Here is a 23,952-nt window from a genome sequence, read left to right as displayed (position 1 = left end):
ATGCACTTTATTTCTTGTCTCCAGCCCGAGAGAAATGTGTCTTTCAAACGATTCTTGAAGATGACTCCAAAATGGTTGGCATTAACAGCAGGATTAAGCCAAACATTTGGAAGCCATGTATAAAGAGAGAGAGAGAGAACTGTAGTTATGTACCAGCCATACTTTGTACCTTGCACAATTGTTGCGCAATAAATTTATCAATGTGTACGTGTGTGTATGTGTGTGTGTGTGTGTGTGTGTGTGTGTGTGTGTGTGTGTGTGTGTGCGTGTGTTTGTGTGTGTGTGTGTATGTGTGTGTGTGTGTGTGTGTGTGTGTGTGTGTGTGTGTGTGTGTGTGTGTGTGTGTGCGTGTGTTTGTTTGTGTGTGTGTGTGTGTGTGTGTGTGTGTGTGTGTGTGTGTGTGTGTGTATGTGTGTGTGTGTGTGTGTGCGTGTGTGTGTGTGTGTGTGTGTGTGTGTGTGTGACTGTAGTGCAGAACTAAAACTTTGCTCCGACGCGGTCGCCGGTCGCCAAGTAGCGTACCGTATTTCCACCGTCCGTCAGAATTCAGTGACCCAGATCATGTGCGACACTTGGCCGAAAGTGCTAAAACGTCTTTACCTGCCACCGTCCCTGTTCAGTGATGGTTGGCGTGCCCTGATCTAGGTTGCCTCCTTGATGAAGTCATCCAGTTCAGTGTCTAAGCTAAAAAAGTATAGACTGACGATTGAATATTTATGTGTCATTTTCTGTTCCGTCATTTATGCCTATTTCATGGGGGGGGGGGGTTGTTGTCAACAGAAACTACACTCTACACTTTCATCTTCAACCTCCTAAACTTTCCTGCCGGCGTGGTCCCCGTTACCAAGGTAACGGAGGAGGACGACAGGCTGTTGGATGACTACATCGGATCCGACAACGACATTTTTGACAGATATGTTCGGCAGGTGAGAAGCCAAACGTTGCGAGATAGCCAACATTCTTTATTTTGTATTCTACATTTTGTGCGCTTCGTCAATCTAATACTGAAGAAATTGACCAACAATCACCTGCAACCACCATGATACACTTTTGCGATATGGTTACAATTACAGGTTTGCGTAGCAATTCTTTTGTTGGATCTGTTGGCATGTGTGGTGGCCGCCATCTTGATTTTGTGACGTCGCAGGGTAGCCAGACCATTTCATTTTTTCGGTTCTCTCTATTTTTAACATATCGGCACACAACCATCACACATTGAACTCAGATATAATATAAAAAAAATCAATGCCAATTCAAATTTATAAAAAAGACCCCGTAATTGCTAAACTAACATAGCAAATCTGAAGTATATGTAGCACAAATACTTAACTCTAGTTCAATGTAAAATGGGAGTATAGAGGGCGATACAGATCTAGGCCACTGGTGACCTATTGACATATTACTGAGAATCACCGTCTGAAGGATGACGTATCCAAGATACTCGGATCCGCGTACTTGTTTCGGATGCACCGATTGGATTAATGTATTTTAAACGTTTTTCATTATATTTGAATTGTCATTATTAGGCTACCAAAGGTGCAGTTGGCATGCCGGTCGCTGTGCAGTGTGTGGCGCTGCCGTGGCAGGAGGAGGCGTGTCTCAGGCTGATGAAGGAAGTGGAGACTGGGTCTAATCTGTAGCCTTAATCACTTTACTCGATCTATGGATGTATCTGTTAAGTCAAGTAAAAGTTTATTGCACAACGATTGTAACAGGTACAATGTAAGGCAAAAATAAAATACTACTGGCTACTTATATGAAACTATTATAAGCTACAGGAGGTTCTATGATATAAAATGTTTAGGTTCTAGGCTGTACAATTCTCCATTTCAAACTACATGAAGACACTATCTATATAATATTGTCAAAGGTAGATGATATCAACGGGAGATACGATAGGGAGTCGTATATGTCAATTATACAATTACATGATGAGGAGATGAATGTCTCATACAATTAAATCGCTATTTCACGGATTCTTTTTTGCATAGATGTATAGACATATTGGCCTAGATATACAGATATTGTTTCACGACATGACATAAGTACACAAAACGTCTCTGTTTTCGACTGAGGTAATGTTACATTTGTTTTGCACTTAATTGTCTGCATTAACTTCACTCTTTCATCTTTATATGTTGGACATTCCATTAAGAAGTGATATTCGTCTTCGTGATGTGGCAAATCTGTAAGTGTTAGTAAAAACTTTAGGCTATGTATCAATGGAACCCCAATAACCTTTATAATAGATGTCTTGATAGTAAAACGTGTTTTGAAAGGAAAGGAACTCCGACCGACTAGCTAGCAGGGTGGTCAGGCCGTTCCCACGTGAAAACCCGAAATCTCTTTGTGCCAAGTAGCCGACAAACCGGGGTTGTAAAACGGGGGTGTCAGGATCATATCCTGTGGCGATAAACGAACAACACCCTCTGGTGGTCTCAACACCGCCACATCCCCCAGACCTATATCCAAATCATTCTCAGCCCACACCTCGTAGTGAAAGCACACGTCAATCTTGCGCTCCGAAGTTTTTACCCACCCTCCCATCTAGTTCCCATAATAGATGACATACCATATATTCCATTAAAACTGCGCCTCGACACGTCATGTAGTGCGTTATCCAGCTATTTGTGTATGTCACGCCATGTGGTATCGTGTCCTGATCACGAATGGCCCTAGTACCGTTACCGGCGTGAAATAGCCGTTTCAAATATTTTTTTTTATACCTAGTTACGTCGTGTGGTACCTAGCCAATGCAAAGTACTGACGTGCAAGGTTATTTCCTTACTACCTTCGTCATGGCGTGTGGCGCAGTTGTTTCTTTTACGACTGTGCTGTCAGGCGAAAGGATTTATTTACTACCTTCGTCCCGACGTGTGGCGCAGTTGTTTCTTTTACGACTGTGCTGTCGGGCGAAAGGAATTTCTTTATACCCTGTCGTGTGGCGCGGCTAATTATTTTCCCGTGCTGACGGGCGCAACATTGTTTACTCTCATTATCCTTCTGGCGGTTGCCACGGTGACCGACAGGACCCACCTAAATTCCGGTGCACTTTCCCATAACCACACCTAGGGTCCACTAAACATCCCAATAACGCAGGTTGCGGCGTCATGACTGTTCTTTGAATGTCGATCCGAAACCTGCCTCCTTCGGTCCCGACATGTATATCCGCTTACCTGTCAGAAACATTCTGCCGTGCAACCGATGACCTCGTATCTCAGTTTGTCGCATACATGCGTAACAAAGGCCATACGGCATCCCACCTAAACTCTCTGCTATTGCCTTCGTTCATACGCTGGTAAATTTTCCGGCCCAACTTAATCATTTTTCATTCAAAAACTCGTACGTGCTTCTCGCACGTCTCAAGCCCCGTTCCGAAGGATCACTCCCTCCATTCTCAAAGTCCTTCTCGACGCCTTACCTTCAGTCACCCCCCACGCCTACGATCGGCAGCTCTTCAAAGCTCTATTCCTATTCACTGCCACCCACTATCACCAAGGACATTGCTATCACGTACAGGGGAAGTCCCAGTCACTGTCTGGCCAACCACACATTACAGCTCTCGTATATCAACAGTCAGGCCACACCCCCTCACTCCATACTAGTCACCTTTCGCACCTACAAGCACGGTAACCCTAGTCGCCCCGCAACTATCTCCTCACGATACGGGAGAATTGCGCAGGTTGCCTTTTCCTCCGTAGTGATCCCTTCTCAAACACACGTGCACTACGCAAACACGTCGAACTGGACCCCGTGAATCCTCAGCACACTCATTTCGTATTGGGGTCACCACTCACGCAGCCCTTAAACAATGTCCCTGGCAAGCAACTTAAGGCGCTAGGGAGGTAGTCTTAGACGCATTTCGGACATACATACGACCTTAGTGTAATTATCTTGTTATCTGTCAGACACCAAGCGGATAGCTCTAACGTGTGAACTATGTAGTGTTAAATCAAGCGTTTGAACTAACACGGCGGGGCTAGGAGGTGCTACTTTATAACGTAGCAGCCCTTTGTAATTTATTACTGTAGATAGCTAGGATGACTTTTGTTTTCTAGTGTGTAAACGGATGGTGTTAGGAGGCGCTATGTGCATAGCGTACCACTATACCGTGTAATATTAGTGTAACATTCTATTGCAATGCGCTCTCAGCCGGAACCGACACCAGACCATTCTCTTGTATATGTACCGATGCAGAATTCTCCTTAATTGAGTATCATTTCCTTGAATTGACCTTTCAACCAGGACATTCAAGTGTACTACATCATAGTACATGCATATTACGTTTCTCCTGTAATCACCGTAGCTAAAGCACAAGCTCATATGCCGGGCCGTACTCTGTATTATTGGTATCAAATATGCCTAAAACTTGTATGTTTCCACTCTGCCTTAGTTCATAGGTTGACTATTTTCCTTTTATATGTCTGTACCTAACAGTAGTTAGTTTATATTCGATGATATATTGTTACTGGTTACTCCGTGGAGATGTTACTCATTATTAATGGCCAATTCAAATTATATGGTAACTTGTTACCCCGCTGAGTTGCGACGCCCCAACCCAGTGTCTCCTTTCATATGTCAGTATCTCACATTAATTCGTTTATATTCGATATTAGATTGTTACTGTCACTCCCGAGTTGTACAATGATTGCAGGATACGTTAAAATCGTATGGCATTCTTCCGATACAAGAGTGTCGCGTTAGAAATTGTAGAATACGATGCATTTTCTACAGCTGTCAAGAAAATATGCAGATTTGATGTCACTAATGCTTTGAGCAAAATGATACAAATCAAAGACTAATTATTAGTAGATATATAAGTCAGGGAATGTTTTCACACGTGTGACTCAATCGCTAGCTGTACCGGCTTATATGATCGATCAGAACGTCACTCATGCAGAATGAAACACCCCGCACCGATCTTTCAGTGCTAACTTATAGTGTTATATTGCCATAAGAGGCGGTGCAGTTATTTGCGAGGCCGACTTTATTCTTCATGACCAACTCATTGCCATGACATCATTTACACGATACAGCCCATATTAGACGACACATCTACTCATACAATTACTTTCTCACCGACGCAGTATTTCATTGTATATGGGCACTTCTTCTATTATGATTCCAGTTGCACAGAATTGATTGTGACCTTAGCGTGCCTCATTTTTAGTCCGTAATAGAAAGATTTCTCTTATTGTACCGTATGTTGACTTTATTTTTTCTCTCACTTCCATGCCTGGTGACCCCGGGCCTCTCGGGCAAGACAACCAGACCCTCGTCAGACGACAACGTCTACTACATCTGACAGATCATCGCTCCGATGTCAAGAAGCCCCGCGGCTTTCCTCAAGGCATACACACCACCCTCTACTACATCAGCGCACCCTGGATACCCAGTCCACGGCTGATTCATCAGGGCACTCTCAGACGGCTGGGCCCACCTCACCTGGAACCTCACATCCCGCCCTACTATCCGACTTGCCAAAGGACAATTAATATTCGCAACCTATAGTACTTAAGTCTTATTTCCCGTTTGACTGATAGTACCAAGAAAGCCCCTGCTAGCACCTTGGCTATTCCGATCCAATATATCTACATTCAATAGACAAAATTATGACATCTGACGCTGTGAGAGAAGTGTGCGGGTTGCCTCTTCAATTACAGTGTCAGACGCGCATGATTTTAACCTCATGTTCAAATTCATTCTTCTCCAGTATCATTTAAGTGCGCAGGAAGTCACCTTTGTTGTTCTGTTACTCATTATACTTGTATACTACATATGATATCTGTTACTCATTACATTACTACATATGATATCTGCATGTGGAGAAGTGTGCGGTCGCCTCTTTCTCTGCGTCACGGGGCTTCCAGTTCCCTTCATACGTATGTTGAATATTGGTTTTGGGTTAGCTCATCATTGCATTAATGTACAACTCTGACCTCTACCACTTGTGCAATGCCGTGATACTACAATACAACTTTCATAATATACCAGTCCTCTACCGCTTGCACACGTGTTATACTGTTATACGATAATCACAACACAAACCTGAAGTATATTTGTCCTGTGCTTCTATGTAATATGAACGGACTAATTTGGCTTCATCTCCTCAATCTGGAATTAAACGCATCTTAGCATCTGGCTAACTTCCTCAAAACTTTAGTTACGGTGAGTAAACACCAATTTCGCCGTTTGCAGCGCTGGGTAAATCCCAGGGGTAAATCCTACCTCCCCCCTCCGTTAGGGAGTTAGGGTTGGGGTAGCCGGCTCGCGGCACAATTTTCTGTCCAGTAATAGCCAAAACCTTCTGTGCAATTGACGTAAATATCTATGCCGCCCGATACGCAGGGCAACCTTGTAATTCAGTATGCTTCCCACTCTAGACTTTCAAATGGTGTTCAATGTAAACGGCTAAGTTATACCACCCGAAAACTACTCAAGCTGTATTTAAATACATATATGCGTATGTGTGTGTATGTATATGTATATATATATGTATATATGTATATATATGTATATGTGCATGTGTATGTATGTATGTATGTATATATGTGTATATATGTAATTTTTTGTTGTTGTCCCGTGCATTAGTTTACTCCCTCATTGCTCCTACGGCTTGAGTTATTTTCTTAAACCATGTCTCCTTTAACTTCCAATTGGTTCATATTCGATAATATATTGTTACTCCGTTGAGTTGTACTCCTGTTAATGGCCAACTCGGTGTCTCCTTTTATATGTCAGTATCTCGCATTAGCAGGTAACACTCGATATTATTTTGTTATTTGTTACTCCGTTTAGTTGTTACTCCTGTTAATGGTCAACTCAGTGTCGTGATGTGGTTTGATGCCTAATCTTTACCGTGGACGCAACTTGGTTTATGATTTCTTATATTTGCCTATGTCGTAAACTTTGAATGGAGCTTGACTAGCAAATCATTAATGTCTTGCGTTAACCCCACGGAAATTAACTAAAAGAACGTTTGATATTTAGACGATATTATCGTATACATTCTGTACCTTGTTTTATATCATTTCCTTTATACTCATCTGTTTTATACTTGTTTATAATTCCATTTAAGGAATAAATGATTGTGTTCCCGCCAAACCTGATTTGTGTCTGCCCACGTTTATCCTTATGCTCCCTTGATATCGGTAAGGATTCCTTGCATTGTAAAACAAGTTTGCCACGGAAACCTGACATGGTAAAATGTTATATATATGTAATATTGTTAACCAAACTATATTTTAATGTTAACTGCCTCGCAATCTAGCTCTTAAATATGACTGCCAGAAGGTTTATGTAAGTTTACTTATTGTTGAAATGATCAATGATAAACGTGTCTACTAACTACTTCTACATTATGATTTCTGCGAACTAAGATTGAAAGACAGTAAGTAGTATGAAGTCAGCAGAATGACAAATATTCGTCAGGAGTGTTAGGCAGTGCAGGTCAAGGGTCATCGCCATTAGCGTTAACTATGCCAAGGGCATGCAAATGACATGCTACTTATATGTAGGTACACAAACGACATGCTGTGTTATGTTGGTCTATGTAGATATCCCGTAGGATTTTGCACGTACGCAAAATTATGATCTAATATGTAGGTACGCAAATAACATGCGAAGGATATGTAGGTATGCAAACGACATACTAATGTTATGTAGGGTACTAGGGATGCAAATATCACTTAGGATGTTTATTCATGCAAATGACAAGCTAAGGATATGTAGGTATGCAACCTGCTAATGTTATGTAAGCATGCAACTATTACTTAGGATATTTAGGTATGCAAATGACATGCTAATGTTATGTAGGTACACAAATGACATGCTAACGATATGTAGGTATGCAAATGTCGAAAACACTTGATTTTGTACGACACATACACGAGTGTAGTAAGGTTAACGTACTACTAGTATTTGCTTACGTATTTTACTGCAGTTTGTGTTATCAAAAGATCTTGCGATGACAAAATACTATATATGTACTACAGTATGTAAAGCTATCGAATACTAGCCTGTTCAAATGTCAAACGATATTGTGACGTTGTTTTCACAAGTATATTAGCAACAGAAAAGTTGAACGTGTTTTTTTCAAAACTATCAGTTGACGAATTTATGTTTTTTTGTTGTTGCAAACAGTGTCTAAAGGAGTATTGTCATGCGAAATTCTCTCCCCCTACATTAGAAAACCTTAGCCCACGTTAAAAATTGAGAATTAGACCATTCCCCCAGCCCCCCTACCCCCCCCCCCCCCCCCAAGCCTTCTTAGCCCGTGCGATACAACTTTTGCTGTCCATTGCGGTTTACAGGAGTTCCGCTAGGAGCGCTATTTCACCAAGCGGACACTGAAACGCCCCTTACTACTAGTGACCGTTCACCAACCTTTGACCTTACTACCTGCAACGTTACCTCTATTCAGTAGCGTTTCTCTCCCTCTGAGTGCCTTACTACGCCTCAGAATCATGTCGGATTTCATAGTAAACTTTTGCTTTGACGTTCTGGAAGACTCTCGTTTACCGGTCGTTGTCGGTACCACGTTGGTTGGCGTCCTGACCCTCTATGTAGGGCATAAGGTCTACACAAGGCAACAGTTTAAACGAAAAGTCCGTAGAAAGAATGAAGAAAGACAGAAGACTCTTCAAGACGTGCTGAGGTCCTTACTTACTGATGATAAGGTAAGATATAATATTTCTATAATATATACCAGCAAACATAGGTTTTAGTGGACGACGACAGTTTAAAGATTGTTACTGTGTTGTTTATTCCCTTGTCTAAGACAATTTGACGTCAAAGATGGTGCCATGCTCAGCAAAAGAGATCAAAAGATACCGTAGAGGTCACTTGAAGACAGAAGAAAATTCCCGGACTATGACTGATGTATAGAATTACTAAGAAGGATGTATGTCGCTGGACGCCAACCTTTTTCATTGTTTTGTATAAATGGGAGAGATGGCTAAGGATCATACTTATGACGTTCTTTATTGGTCATGAGGACAGGCTTTGGCATAATACACCGCGACATGTGGACATGACCCAAACTGGACGTAAACTGGTCCTGCGCGATAATTGGTCATATTACGTTACCCCTGGATTGATGTGTTCAGAAAATTATTTTTTCCCTAGAGCTACTATTGTAGAATGGAACTCGCTGTCACAAAGAACAGCGAGTTTTTCATTGAATGTCTTGAAAAACACACTATCTTCTTGTCACCTTGTTAATGTTTGTTGTTTTATTTGCTTCTTTCACCATGATTAACCACTGGGCTATTATAGGGTTAATTTTTCAACCGGGTCCAGTTTGCGGGAGTGAAAAGTCAGGTATCAAGGCAATAAATTAAAACATGCAAGCGTAAAAAAATATATAGTTATTGGTGTAATGTGTGTACATTTCCTGATACACTGGGCCCTGGTTTGAAAATTTGACCCTAGAATTACTGAGACAGATACATACCACTATAGTTGTCCCGAATTACACTTATTCTACATGTATGTGACAACTTTCACGGTGATTAATATTTAACAAATGCATCTTAGGAAGTAGAGACCAAAAGAAAGGAGATCATCTCCCTGACTTTGCCTCAACTCAGCCAGCAGCTGAAAGATGGTCAGCTGTCAGCTGTCCAGGTGCTACAGGCATACCAGGAGAAGGTAAGTGCCCTGTCACACTTGGGCGTATACCCGTTGCGTGTGAGTTGCGTATGGACAAAATTCAATGCGCAGCCGTACGCACAACAGTTGTGGAATTTTTCGATTATTTTGACGAATGTGTGACTCTCATTTCATTACTCATGTGTTAGATGTGCCTCACATATACATGAAAATATTCGAAAAATAACGTATGACTTGCTTATCAGCGTAATTTCGTTAATACCCTAAACTATCATGCCTACTGGGCCGTATTGTGCCTATGCCGGCGTACATAAAACTTGCACAAATCGAAAGAGCATGTGAGATGCGTAATGTGCGCACGCGTCGTATGGAGAATATGTCAATGCGCAACTCACACGCAACGGGTATACGCACAAGTGTGACAGGGGCTTAAGAAGTGACTAGAATAATTCTGTTTACGAAATAAATTGTGCATACATGCAGCGAGATGTAATGTTGGTAAGATGTCAGTAGAAGGCCTCTGAGACAAGAGAAAACATGCTTGGACTAATGTATTAAATCACGGTCTGGACAGAAACTGTTTGCAAGTTTACGGGCCTTCACCTTTGACATAATACCCACCATGCACCTCGCTGTGCATGCGTAGTTGAAACCGTAACAGGCTTGTAGAGCATTTTCACTCACTCTCTGCATCACTGAAGCGGACAGATACTGACCATCCTGTTGGAGTCCTTGCTTTGCTCCCTCCCTTCGTTTTATTTATTTGATGTATCAAATTTGCTGTAAAATTAACTGTACACACTTTATTAAAAAAATCACTGCCTAAAAATCACTGCCTAAAAATGCATGAGTGAATGCATGAAAGACAAAGAGCTTCCTAAGTTAAGTATATACCGTATTTCCCTAGAAATTTTGATAATTTAGAGCACGTTTTTATACCGGGATTTTATCTATGACTCAGCAAAACGTCTTAAAGGATCACAACGTTATTGTCTCCCTGATTATTCACAGATAATTATTAATTCCTTTTTTCAGGCCTTTGCAGTCCATGACGATATTAACTGCGTTACAGAACCCATCCCGGACGCTCTTGTATGTATTCACTAGAATAGGTGTATGTATCATAGAAAAGACTTAAAAGATACGTAAATGAGTAAATATTGGTGTACCAGCTATTGTTTTTTTCTGCTATTGGAGTATTTGACGTCTCTACATGCAATGAATTATGAGTTTTAAAACTAAATGTGTAAGATGAGAGTAGGACATTTTTTCATTGATCAGTAAGATGCGAAAACCTTGGTAAAATTTCCAAATTTACCTCCAGGTTAGGGCTGAGGAGTTGGACCGCGCGGGTCAAAGGTCGGGACTACTGTATGGTGTACCTGTGTCAATCAAAGACAACATCAACATCAAGGTATCGTGTTACCTATGCTTTTTTTACATCTCTTTGAAAACAAATGCATTACATTTTGTGTGTCGGTGGGAAAAATACCATACAAAAAGAAATAGAATATTGCGTCTCTTTGAAATAAGCATTGTGGGTAAGATGTCAAAGGTGAAGCCCCCTAGGAAATAAACAAAACGTGTCTGGACATTTTTGTGCAAATCTATACAATGGTCGAAACTAGACATATTACCCACAATTCCTGTCGCTGCGCATGCGTACTCGGAAGTATGAAGGAGCTTCTAATCTAATGCTTTAACACCAATCTAAATGTATTGTTGCTGCACGTGATTATCTAGCCAGTTAGAAATTATGTTCTCACCCAAGTCCATACCGGTTCGACTTGATTACATTTTTCCACAGGGAATGGCAAATACTCTAGGTCTGGTTAAGTACCTGGAAAACTACGCCGAGGAAGATTCCGTTATCGTCCGGGTGCTAATGAAACAAGGGGCGGTGCCGTTTGTAAAAACCAACGTGCCACAGGCGATGATGGAGTAGGTTTACAGGTGTTTTTTTTTAAATTTATTACAAATCTAAGCTATCAAATAGTCGTTATACCAACGCAACACTTTTTTCAATTATGGTACGACCACAATGCATTTAGCTATTTTATACATCATGGTCGATGCACCCTCCTTTATCAGCGCTGATACCCGCTCGGGAAATGTTCAGCCCTGATCTTTTGAACAGAGATTTTGGCTTCTGGGGGCGTCACTGACAGTTGCCCATAAATAATTAATGAGCTAGCCTTATTTGGCACAAACAGTCGTTAGTTGCTCATGAATAATTAAGTAGCGATATAAGACGTAAGCTGATTGGCTGATAGCTTACCATCGTCCTTTGCGGCTTTGCTCGAGATGAGCTTTAGCAAACCCTCTCAGTCTGATTGGCGGAAAGCTGTTTGGTGGTGACGTTGCCAGAATTCGAAGCGTGTTCAGGAGTGCGGAAGCCGGGCAGGGCCGCTATGGGAGGTAACGAACATATTGGGTCTGCTGGGAGGATGACACTACAGATTTCTATGTCGTGTTTATTATTTTGATTGAAAATAAGTTTGATTAAACCAAGTCATCGGTAGAGCAATGTTTCATTTCAACAGATTTTCTTAAGATTTTGCTTCTAGAAACCCGTACATTGTTCTGGTTCATGAACGCACCGGTCTGTTGTGTTTGTCTGTATGTTTGTTTGTTTGTCATGAAGTCATGAACCCATGGAGCATGTAATTAAGGGTTAATGACCCGCCCCAAGGTGTATATGGTGTCATAACGCCTGGCCATGTGCTATAACCACCGAATAAAACCACCGAGTGAGCGAAGCGAACGAGGTGGTTTTATGAGGTGGTTATAGCACATGACCAGGCGTTATGACACCATATACACCGAGGAAGAGGCGGGTCATTAACGTTATTATCATATAGCTTATCCAAACTGACGCATATAAGAGTAGACAATTTCTGTTTGACGCATAGATCTCTTACTAGTAAGAATGCATTTCAGAATTCACATTTGTCCTTTTTTAACAGAAGATGATGAAGAATATGTACAACTGTTGCCTGATTTATTTATTTCAACCACACAGGATAGGAGGGTCGGTTTCAGGTCAGTCAGAAAATGTTATATTGAAGAATCTCCCTGCAACATGACCTTAGGTAACCTGAATAGAACACAGGTTCTTTGGCCAGCAGGAAATGGAACGCGCGGAACCTTAGATAGAACGTGGTTTCTTTGGCCGACAGCAAATGGAACACGCGGAACATTTTTGGGAATTTTAAATTTGTTTTCCCTGTTTCATGTATTCTAAGGAAATTTTTAGGAATTCTAAGACTAAAGATTTTTTAAACAAGGTTAAGAAAAAGATTCATCAAATAGATACCCCCTCTACAAAATGCAACTGTTATAAAGATTTTTTAAACAAGGTTAAGAAAAAGATTCATCAAAAAGATACCCCCTCTACAAAATGGAACGGTTGTGTTCTGACATGACGTCAATAAGTGGTGTGTTATGGCGTGATAACAGACCACTTATTGTGGGCAATGGAGGCTTCTGATTGGTTGACGCCATCTACCTATGTGATAATGAGTGATATGGACATGGTTGTGTTGTATTTTGTCAAGAAATTTACAAAAACTTTAAATATTTGACGGAGGCATGTGATCTTTGACATTTTTCAATAGTATCAGCTGCAGCAACCCATTGTTCGGTACGACGTTGAACCCACATGACCACACACGAAGTCCTGGTGGGTCGTCAAGTGGGGAGGGGGCGCTGATTGGTGGAGGAGGGTCTATCCTCGGCATCGGAAACGACATAGCCGGAAGTATCCGCATTCCCGCGCACTTCTGCGGAATCTGCGGCTTCAAACCTACCGCTAATAGGCTGAGGTAAGTCAAAGCTTGTATGACTCTTCGGTTTTAAACTTACCATTAGTTGGTTGTGGTAAGTCGACACGTGTACGAATTTGAGATATCTTTAGCTTTGTATCTATGCATTTCTAAAGGTTTTCTCGTGTTACCACTATCTTGAACCCTCCTGAAAGCAGAGCTCCTATCGCTCGATTCGTTAACTCGCTCGCGTAGGGGCCCTGCCAGAACCGTGTCTACCGGGGCGAAAGAGCAGGGCCCCTACGCGAGCGAGCTAACGAATCGAGGGACAGGGGCTCTGCTTTCAGGAGGGTGCTATCTTTATATTGCAGTCACTAATATTGTGATGTACATGTACATATAGTTCTATATAGATGTTATTGTTACAGCTGCAGTTTCCATACGTTGGTATTTCGTGTTTTTTACCTCCACGAGTTTCAATGTATCTCAAATAAGCCTTAGACTTGAAATTACCTTTAAGTCATTATCTATGTTTTGAAATTGAAGTAAGAAAGAATGATATATTGCAATTGGTACAATGTGAAATAGCTAAGCTTTGTAAGATATTGCCTCATATTCGAGCAAATCATCGGTGACAAAGTATTTTGAATGAACCTCGGCTAATAGGTTTTTGTCCGTTTCAGCAAACAGGGATATCTTAACTGTTCTCCGGGTCAGCAAGGGGGTGAGTTGAAATCCTCAGTTTTAGGTCATAACAAAAATACTAAATGCGGTGAAAATGCACATTATGTGACAGAAAGAACTAATACGTCGAATTTACTAGTCGGTGAAGTAGATTTATTGGCGTAGCTTTGATGCACTATCGCGGTATCAGCTGCAAAATGTATACTTACATAAGTCCACACGTTTAAACTGTACGGTGGCCCCGAAAGACGACTTTCATCTCTGACGAGATGATTTCCAAGGCGACTTTTGTTTTGCGCTGGCGACGAAAGCTGTCTGTGTTGGCCACCGTACTTTCTGCTGTACGGTTTAAATGTTGCTATTGGGTTAATGAAGACTTCAGGCCATATAACGTCAGAGGTTTGTAGTCCTCTCGTTTCGACGTGTGACCAGATGGGGCCCATTGGCCCGAAACGTGGTTTGTACTCCTTCCGGTAACCATTACTGTACCCTGCAGTGATCGGGACGTGTGGCCCGCTGGCCCGAGACGTGGTTTGTATTCGTTTGTAGTCCTCCCGGTAACAGTAAATGTGCCCTGCAGTGATCGGGACGTGTGTTTCGTTGGCCCGAGACGTAGTTTGTAGTCCTCCCGGTAACCGTGTCTGTGCCCTGCAGTGATCGGGACGTGTGGCCCGATGGCCCGAGACGTGGTTTGTAGTCCTCCCGGTAACCGTTGTTGTGCCCTGCAATGATCGGGACGTGTGGCCCGATGGCCCTAGACGTGGTTTGTAGTCCTCTCGGTAACCGTTTCTGTACCCTGCAGTGATCGGGACGTGTGGCCCGTTGGCCCGAGACGTAGTTTGTAGTCCTCCCTGTAACCGTCTCTGTGCCCTGCAGTGATCGGGACGTGTGGCCCGTTGGCCCGAGACGTTGTTTGTAGTCCTCCCAGTAACCGTCTCTGTGCCCTGCAGTTATCGGGACGTGTGGCCCGATGGCCCGGGACGTGGACAGCCTGGTGCTGGTGATGAAGGCTCTACTGGTACCGGACATGTTCCAACTGGACCCTCTGGTACCGCCGATACCATTCAGACACGAGGTAAGAAAACGAAGACACATATACGTGTGTTCATCTTACTTGTACTTTTTACTATGTATCCAAGCAATTGTAGCATCTGTAAGGGTATCTACTTAGCCACTTTAATGTGGCTTTCAACATGTGTATGAAGCTTGTGTATGGGAGTCAGGGACTGCCTCGTTTTCGCGCTCGCTCGCGAGATCTCGCATGGGCGAGAATCTACGTGATTTGTATCCGGAAAGGGGACTATTTCCTATTTCCGTTTCTATAGCCCTTTGGCCACACAGATGTGCAAATGCTACAGTAGGTTGTTAGTCCACTCGTAATATATGGCCCAAGATCTCAGAACTATTTTTTCAATTTTAACCTTTGTTTCATGTGCAAATCAGATATACGAGTCGAAGAAGCCATTGAAGATCGGCTACATTTTAGACTGGGAACTGCAACTGGCGACACCGGCTATAACGAGGGCGGTGGAGATCACCAAAGAGGCGCTGGAGAAAGCTGGGCATGAAGTAGGATAGTCTCTTAAACACATATTTTTACTGCAAATTAGAAGTTACGCAAAATATGTCAAATACCGTCTATCTTTCTTTCTCTCTTTCTCTCTTTCTCTCTTTCTCTCTTTCTCTCTTTCTCTCTTTCTCTCTCTCTCTATATATATATTTATACATATACGTAAGAGAGAGAGAGAGAGAGAGAGAGAGAGAGATGCGGAAATCTTCCTCTCTCCTTCCCTCTCTCGCTCTCTCTCTCACTCTTTCACTCTCATGAAATATTGTTATTATGTATCGTCTGTTTGTTTGTTTGTTTGTTTTATTAAGATCTCCATTAGTGTACAACAATTCATACACTAATCTTCCTGGAGTCCTCCTAATTAAATACAATTTTATCAATGCAATAACAATAACAATAACAATACAATTAAATCAAATACAGGAAGAACGAAAACAATTATTAGATAGTAAATCATACAAAATCAATTATGATGAACTTAAAAATGAGCGGAGAGGTCAGAGGTCAACATAAAAACGGAATCATTGTATAGATAATAGTATATAAGGAAACCCAGAACTAATACCAAAAATTGTTCAACATAATTGAGTGAACTGAACATAAATATAAACAAAGGTAATCATAATGATAACATAATATAATAACTTCAATATACTAATCATATACAAAAATTACCACCATGTGTCAAGACGCATGTGCTTGTTCTTTCCCTTACTTAATTGCTTGATGTGTTCTTTGAATGTGCGAGCGTTTCCAGCTGTGATGTGAGAAGGTAGGGTGTTGTATGTTTTTATGCTCCTGTATACAAATGTTCTGGTTTTAGCTTTAGTCCTTGGTTTGGCTAGTGTGAACGCCCCTCTTTGTGACAGTCTCGTGTTGTGTGTGTGCGTTGATTCTATTCTTTGCAATTCTTTGAAAATACATTTCGGTTGATTCTCATTTACAATTTTATGGAATGAACAGATGGTGCTGGTGAAAAGTCTTTCTTTGACTGTTTGCCAGTTTAACTGGGTGTGAAGGTTGTCTAGTCTGGCATCAAAAGTAGTGTTTGTGGCTAAGCGAGCTGCACGGTTTTGTATTATCTGTAGTTTGTCTATATGTGTTTGTGGTGCGGAGGACAGAAGTGCGGAACAGTATTCAAGATGTGACAAAACAAGAGTCTGTATAACTGTTCTTAATGCGTTTGGTGTGAAGTAGTTTTTGTTTCTTCTAATTGTAGCGAGGGTGCCTGCCATTTTCAGCTTGGTTTTGTCGGTTTGCGCGGTCCATGCAAGGTGTGGGTCAATAATGAAACCTAACAGTTCGGCGTGATCTACTTGGGTGATGTTGGTCCCGTCAATGCTAAGATGTAATTTGGGACTCTGTTTTAGTTTTTGTGTTGTACCCATCATTATGGATTTTGTCTTACCAATGTTAAGTACAAGTTCATTTGTTTCTACCCACTTCCAAATCCTCTCCAAGTCCGACTGCAGCTTGCTTTGCAGCTGCGCTACAGTAGGAGCTGATGCTGACGGAGTTGAGTCATCTGCATACATTACTATCATGCTATTCTTTGTAACTGTGGGTAGGTCATTTACAAATATTGAAAATAGAAGTGGACCAAGGCAGCTACCCTGGGGCACACCGCACTTGGACTCTCTATAAGATGAAAAACTACCATTAACAAATACTGCTTGTTTCCTGTTACCAAGGTAACTACGTATCCAGTTAATAGCCGATTGTTCGAAGCCATAGCTTTTTAGCTTAGCTAAACAGATGTCATGGTTTATGATATCGAATGCCGCGCTAAAATCTAGCATAACAGCACCAACCAAATATCCATCATCTATCTCCCCCAGCCACTTGTCTGACATTTGTATGAGCGCACTAGCTGTGGAGTGTGATTTCTTATACGCATGTTGGTTCTCCGAAATGATGTCATTGGCAATCAGGTAAGATTGAATTTGTTTCTGGCATATCCTCTCCATGACTTTACTAATTGCCGGTAACAGGCTGATTGGGCGACTGTTTGGACCATTTAGCGGGGCGGATTTATTCTTTACTAGTGGCAGCACCTTTGCTATCTTCCACTGTGAAGGGAAGATACCTTGCCTAATGGAACAGTTGAAAATATAACATAGTGGGCTAGCAATGTGGTCAGCGCAAAGTCTCAACAATGCATTATCTATGTTGTCATGGCCAGTAGCATTCCCCTGAGGCAGTGCTGTCAATAACCCATGCACCTGCTCGACTGTTACCACATGGAACGCGAAAGAACAGTTCTTTTGGGCCATGATATCTTCGATAGGTTTAATTGAGTTTCTTATATCGGGATCTTGATCTTTTGTGAGTTTTTCGATTTTTTCAATGAAATAGTCATTGAAATATTCTGCTATCTCACATGGTTTCGTCAATATGTGTCCGTCCACTTCAATGAAAGTTCGTCCATGCAGCTTGTGCTATTCCAGCCTCCAAAAAGCGACCACGCCTTCTATAACATCATTCCAAGATGTCTTGGAGCTGATGGTGGAAAAACCATCCGTAACCGAATGTGAGTAGGTTGTTGCTAAAGACATGATCAAGGGATTTGATATTATATATTCATAGATGACATGGTTTGATTTCGAAAATTTGAATACTGCGTTTTCTTTCCTTGCGTTGTTTACAAAGTTTAAGATCTATCCATATTCCAAATAGTTAATGAACGTTTCCCACAGGACAATGCGATGTAAAGCCCCCCCCCCCCCCTCTCACTGGACCCGTGGCAAGCTGGCGGCGTCGCTGCGTCCTAAACTGGATTTGTGCTACCATTGTCTTTACAATGGGAATATCATTTAAAATGTAAAAGTATGACCAAAGAGACAACAAAACACACAAAGCCAAAAAAGATTCATTTTTTGTCGATGAAAGTCGTTGAGTGCTTTGTCAATTCGATTGGCCGCAGTGACGCCGCCAGCGTGCCGCAGGTCCAGTGAGAGGGGGGCTTTAGACTTTTCTGTACATAGATGTTTTCTTTGTGTTTCTACAATGTAGAATTATTAGTAATACTAAAGCAGGATAAAACTATAATTCTAAAAGAATGGAAAACATGGGGCATTTTCCAATGAACAAAATCAGTCTTTGTCTACAAAGACGTAGAACACTATAAACCTACTCATACGTCCTATTTCTTTTAAATGGCTTTTCCCTGTGGCTGAACTTACACAGTGTTGTGCTGGGTAAAGAAAAGCAAGAAACCTAGACTTACGAGCCTGAAATATTGTATGGATAGTTTATATTGAAGTTTATGTGGTAGCCACCCCCCATCCCCCCTAGCCCTTTTCTTTGTAGCTTAGCTCACACCGTAATTACGGCAGGTAAAGCAAGCGTGAAACGTAGACTTGAGTTAAACTGAAATGTCATATATACTGATGTGTTTTCAAAAAAAAAAACAGGTCTGGTGAAATTGCGAACCCACGTCTAAAAGCCCAGCTGCCTTATCTGACGATGTCGTACTTCTGGCGTAAGGTTGTTGGGTTCTTACTGAAACCAATCGTAAGTAGTATGGTTACTAGGTACTGTGTTTATATGCAAGAAGCATTCGGGCTTGATTTTCGAAATAAAACAATATCATTTCTAATGCAGCAGGGCATGTTGTATGCTGGCAATACATTACTTATAGTAATATTACATTACTAATAGTAATATGGTAATATCTAAGTACAGATGCCCCCAGTCCATTATCCCTGTACTTTGCCTGATGCATGTCAAATATGTGGATATGGATTTGGGATTGGAATTTCTCCAAATTGTAGTTGGACTGTTGGAAACCAATGAATTTCATTACAAGATGGTGGGGGGGAAGATGGTGGGGGGGGGGGCTAATTTAGGTCTACCAACTTAGGAAATTGTCCTCTTCTTTAAAAAAAAAACGAATCTGGATCATGTATGGTGAACAATGGTGTCATAGAATGTCTCATGATGACTTATAATGCCGGTGTCAGAGTTATTTTCATGATATGTACTTTCCTTAATATTCATATGGTGTCCTGTCTGTCACATGTTCTTTATCAATTTCTTTATCACGGTGCAGTCGCCCAGGATATCAAGGGCGCTGTCTCACCGCCTGCTTCGGTAAGATTGGAAGAACAGCAGAAGCCAAATAATTTCAAAGTGTCGACGTCTGTTAACTTGTGAATAATACCGTTTAAATATAGTAACATTAAAGCTAGGCTAGGCTAGGCGCTGTTATCCGTCCCTATTATAGCTCCAGCTGCTGAAAGAGAGTATATTAGATACTAGGCTAGACTTGGACTCTAGTAACTATACCTGAACCAAATGCTGCTTGAAAAGTACCAAATTTGATATTGCCTGACAGTGTCCTTTAAGTTAAGTATCTAGTCTATCTTGTAATCTATGCTTAAGTTGACCTGTACACAGAATATGTTTTAAACTAAAGTTTATCAATGTTCTTTCAGGACCATATATGACCTGTGGCAAAGACTGGTGGAGCGAGAGGTACACATATACAAAAATGTTGTGTATAGGTAGAATGTTTATAGTGCGGCTTGCCGCTGTTTCTGTCGTATTAACAGCCGTATTCATGACTTTGAAATCATGATTTCAGAGACGTAACATGGCTTAAAAATGGCAGGAAATAAGTTTTGCAATGCCTTAACCTGACAAGAATAGTTGAACAATTCCTACACTTGCATGCAAAATCACAATTCCATTACTTTATTAATTTGCTGAACAACATTTGATGAATTATAAAGTTGTTAATTAGCCTTACTTTTTAGTGAATCTTTTGCCAGAGACAATAAAATGTTACTTAATGTGAAATGAAAAAAAATATCTTCATCAACTGTGAACCTCCTAACAACACTTGGATATTTCTTTTGATCCTCCAAATCCCAAAAAAAACCTAGGTTGCGTGTGGTGATGCACGTTGTCTATTTTACAATGTAACGGTGACTATACGATCACAGCAAGTAGCGAAAGCATCTACCCTGTATCTGCTTACGCCATTCAGCTATGCGGAACGGATTTAAAGCATGGGAGGGCAGTACCACATGCGCGTCAATATAGGGGTGCATTTACGATATTACATTGACGATAAAAGCAGTTACGGTGTAACAAAGACATCGTGCATCACCACGCCCAACCTAGCAAACGGTATGCCAAGTTACACACCAATGCGACGACGGGAACGTGAGTTCTAGCTGCGAACGCGTAAACAAAAGCATTTCCAATACTCCCAGAAGGAGATCATCCTCCTTCCCGGAGTAATAATATGAGTTACCAGTCTAAATGATGCTGTGAAATACGATACAGGACTACGTGCGTGAGTTCTTAGACGCTTGGGAAGAAGCTGACATCGATGTCCTACTGTGCCCTGCCACTCCTATACCTGCCTTTAAAGTCGAAGGAGTATCTGCATTATCGGGTATGTAAGTCCTGTTCCTCGTACTATTTGCCTCTACTCTTTTCTCCGTGGTATAGTATCTATATGTGACAACTCCGGCATGGTATATATATATACATAGGAAAATATATTAAAGAATGTCTAGACGATAGAAATACCTCCAGTGATTGTAAGAACCCATTCTTAACCCATACTATACACTCTTGTATTAGGTTGACTAGCCCTTGGATAGAATTGTAGCTATGTACCAGCCATACTTTGTACCTTGCACAATTGTTGCGCAATAAAATTCAAATTTATGATATTCATGTGTACGTTTGTGTGGATGTGTCTGTTTGTGTGTGTGTGATTTTTCTGTAGTGCAGAACTAAAACTTTGCTCCAATGCGAACCGTAGAGTGCCGTATTTCCACCGTCCTACCATACTGCAGTCTTCCTCATTATTAAAATGAACAATGGCCTAGATTAAGTATAACGATTGGCCGAAAGCGCTAGGAAGTATCATGTCCTTGGAAGTATATACGACCAGCCGTCTCCGTAGTACATATTGAGTGATGGTTTGTGTGCCCTAATGTCGATGGCATTTTTGATTCCTATCATGAAGTAGTCTATCCTGGGAGCCTAGACTAGTACCGGGTCGCTAGCGATTTCCTGCGGCGGCCCAAGAACAGTCAGCCCGCCCGATCTTAATCAACGCTCCGGGGAGTGGAAGGGCCGGTCACCTCTCCGGCTAGAACTCCCCCGGTGCGCTAATTACGGTATCGGCGGGCTTGGAGCTTTCGGCCGCGGAAGGAATTGGCTAGAAGGAATCGGCTAAATGAACCGGCGAAAAAGGCCCGATAAACAGTCTGGTTCCCAGGGTAGAAGTAGTCCTGTCCTGTGTCTAAGCTAAAGAAAAGGTATCGATTGATGATTGAATGGTTTATGTGTCATTTTCTGTTCCGTCATTTATGCCTTTTTTTTTGGGGGGGGGGGCATTTTGTTGTCAACAGAAACTACACTCTACACTTTCATCTTTAACCTCCTAAACTTTCCCGCTGGCGTGGTCCCCGTTACCAAGGTAACGGAGGAGGACGACAGACTGCTGGATGACTATATCGGATCCAACAACGACATATTTGACAGATATGTTCGGCAGGTAAGACGCCAAACATTGCGAGAACGTCAGCATTCTATATTTTGTATTCTACATTTTGTGCGCTTCGTCAATCTAATACTAAAGAAATTGACCAGCAATCTCCTGCACCCGCCATGATACACTGTAATGATATAGTTACAATTTAATGTGAATAGACCTCTTTCCAGTTACGGCGGCCATTTTGAATTTACCGGGGTCAGTTGGGGGTCATGCTCCAAAGTGAGGCTCGGGTTGTGTCAGCCTATGATAACCCTATGTTATAACATAGGTATGCCATCTTTTGTGGTACATGTTGCCCCTCTAAGGTGAAATGCTGCCGTACATACGCCTGGCATGTGTAGCAGATATTGTTGTGGACATTTGGACTTGAATTTGGCTAAATTCTAATTCGATACAGATCTAGACTACTGGTGACCTTTGTCCCATTACTGAGAATCACGGTTCCGAAGGACCACATATCCAAGATACTCGAATCCGCGTACTTGTGTCGGATGCACCGTTTGGATTCGTGTATTCTAAACGTTTTTCCGTTATATTTGAATTGTCATTATTAGGCTACCAAAGGTGCAGTTGGCATGCCGGTCGCTGTGCAGTGTGTGGCGCTGCCGTGGCAGGAGGAGGCGTGTCTCAGGCTGATGAAGGAAGTGGAGACTGTGTTTAAACTGTAGCCTTTATCACTTTACTCAATCTATGGATGGAGTTATGTTGTAGAAAATATGTAAGTGTTAGTAGAAACTTTAAACTATGTAGTAACGGAACCGCTAGAACTTTTAACACAACCTGACCTCTTGATAGTAGATTTTACATATGATTATGTAGTATTGTTGGGAAAACTGTATCTAAACCAGTGTTTTATTGGATTTTTGTCGTTTAATCAGAATGCTTTGATCACAAGGGAATCAGAATGTTTTAATCTCCTGTTTTAATGTTGTGTACAAAATGAAGGTAGCATGCAAGTAATTATATAAATATATATATATATATAAAACCCTTTTATCTACTGTAAACTACCTCGCAATTTAGCCCTCTAATACGGCTGCCAGTAGGTATGTACGTTTTCTTATTGTTGAAATAATAAATAATATACCTGTCTACTACTAGTGGTACTACTACTACATTATCATTTCTGTGAACTAAGATGGAAAGGCAGTAAGTAGTATGTAGTCAACAGGATGACAAGTATTAATTAGGGGTTCTAGGCAGTGCAGGTCAAGGGTCATAGTCATAAGAGTTGACTATGCCAAGGGCATGCAAATGACATGCTGCTTACTAGTATATGTATGTATGTACCTAAGTACGAAAACCACAAGCTATGTTATGTAGGTATGTAGATATTACGTAGGATATGTACGTACGCATATGGATTGCTAATGTTATAATTGACTTTGCCAAGAAGTCTATGTTTTGATGCTTGTCTGTGTGTCTGTTAGTGAACAGAATAAGTCGAGAACGCCTGGATGGATTGTTGTCGTATTTGGTGTGTTGATGTGTATGTGGAAAATCTCAAGATGATCAGATTTTGGGCGAAGTACTTTGCATGATTAACGAGAAAAGTGTAAAAATGTGTTATATTGTATGAGTGTCTGTGCTGGGTACCAGCTGGAACGTGTTACTGGTGTAGGGGAAGTGTTACTGGTGTAGTAAGGAGATATTCCCATTGGGCCAGGGGTGTTTGACTGTGAAGCCTAAAACGTGTTGGCTGGCACAAATTGGCTTCTCACTGACTTTTAGATCTTGATCTTGTGAAATTGCACTGTTCCTCAAGGCAAGGAGTTACCTTCGCCGAGAAGGTTATGCATAGC

The 23,952-nt window shown here is 41.5% G+C and overlaps 1 protein-coding gene across 1 annotated transcript; it reads left to right on the top strand.

Moving 5' to 3' along the window:
* Nucleotides 1-8,465: 8,465 nt before the first annotated feature.
* On the top strand, nt 8,466-22,818 carry LOC136444279 (fatty-acid amide hydrolase 1-like). Its single transcript, XM_066441794.1, has 12 exons — nt 8,466-8,678; nt 9,538-9,651; nt 10,648-10,704; nt 10,937-11,026; nt 11,420-11,553; nt 13,212-13,436; nt 14,060-14,100; nt 15,011-15,135; nt 15,504-15,629; nt 20,914-21,034; nt 22,005-22,150; nt 22,705-22,818. Exons 1-12 carry the CDS (start codon nt 8,466-8,468, stop codon nt 22,816-22,818), a joined length of 1,506 nt encoding a protein of 501 aa, XP_066297891.1.
* The last annotated feature ends 1,134 nt before the right edge of the window (nt 22,819-23,952 follow it).

The sequence above is a fragment of the Branchiostoma lanceolatum genome, chromosome 11 (assembly GCF_035083965.1).
Source record: "Branchiostoma lanceolatum isolate klBraLanc5 chromosome 11, klBraLanc5.hap2, whole genome shotgun sequence".
Lineage (NCBI taxonomy): Eukaryota > Metazoa > Chordata > Leptocardii > Amphioxiformes > Branchiostomatidae > Branchiostoma > Branchiostoma lanceolatum.
The sequence above is the reverse complement of the archived record's forward strand: the minus strand, read 5'-3'. Positions and strand labels throughout refer to the sequence as shown.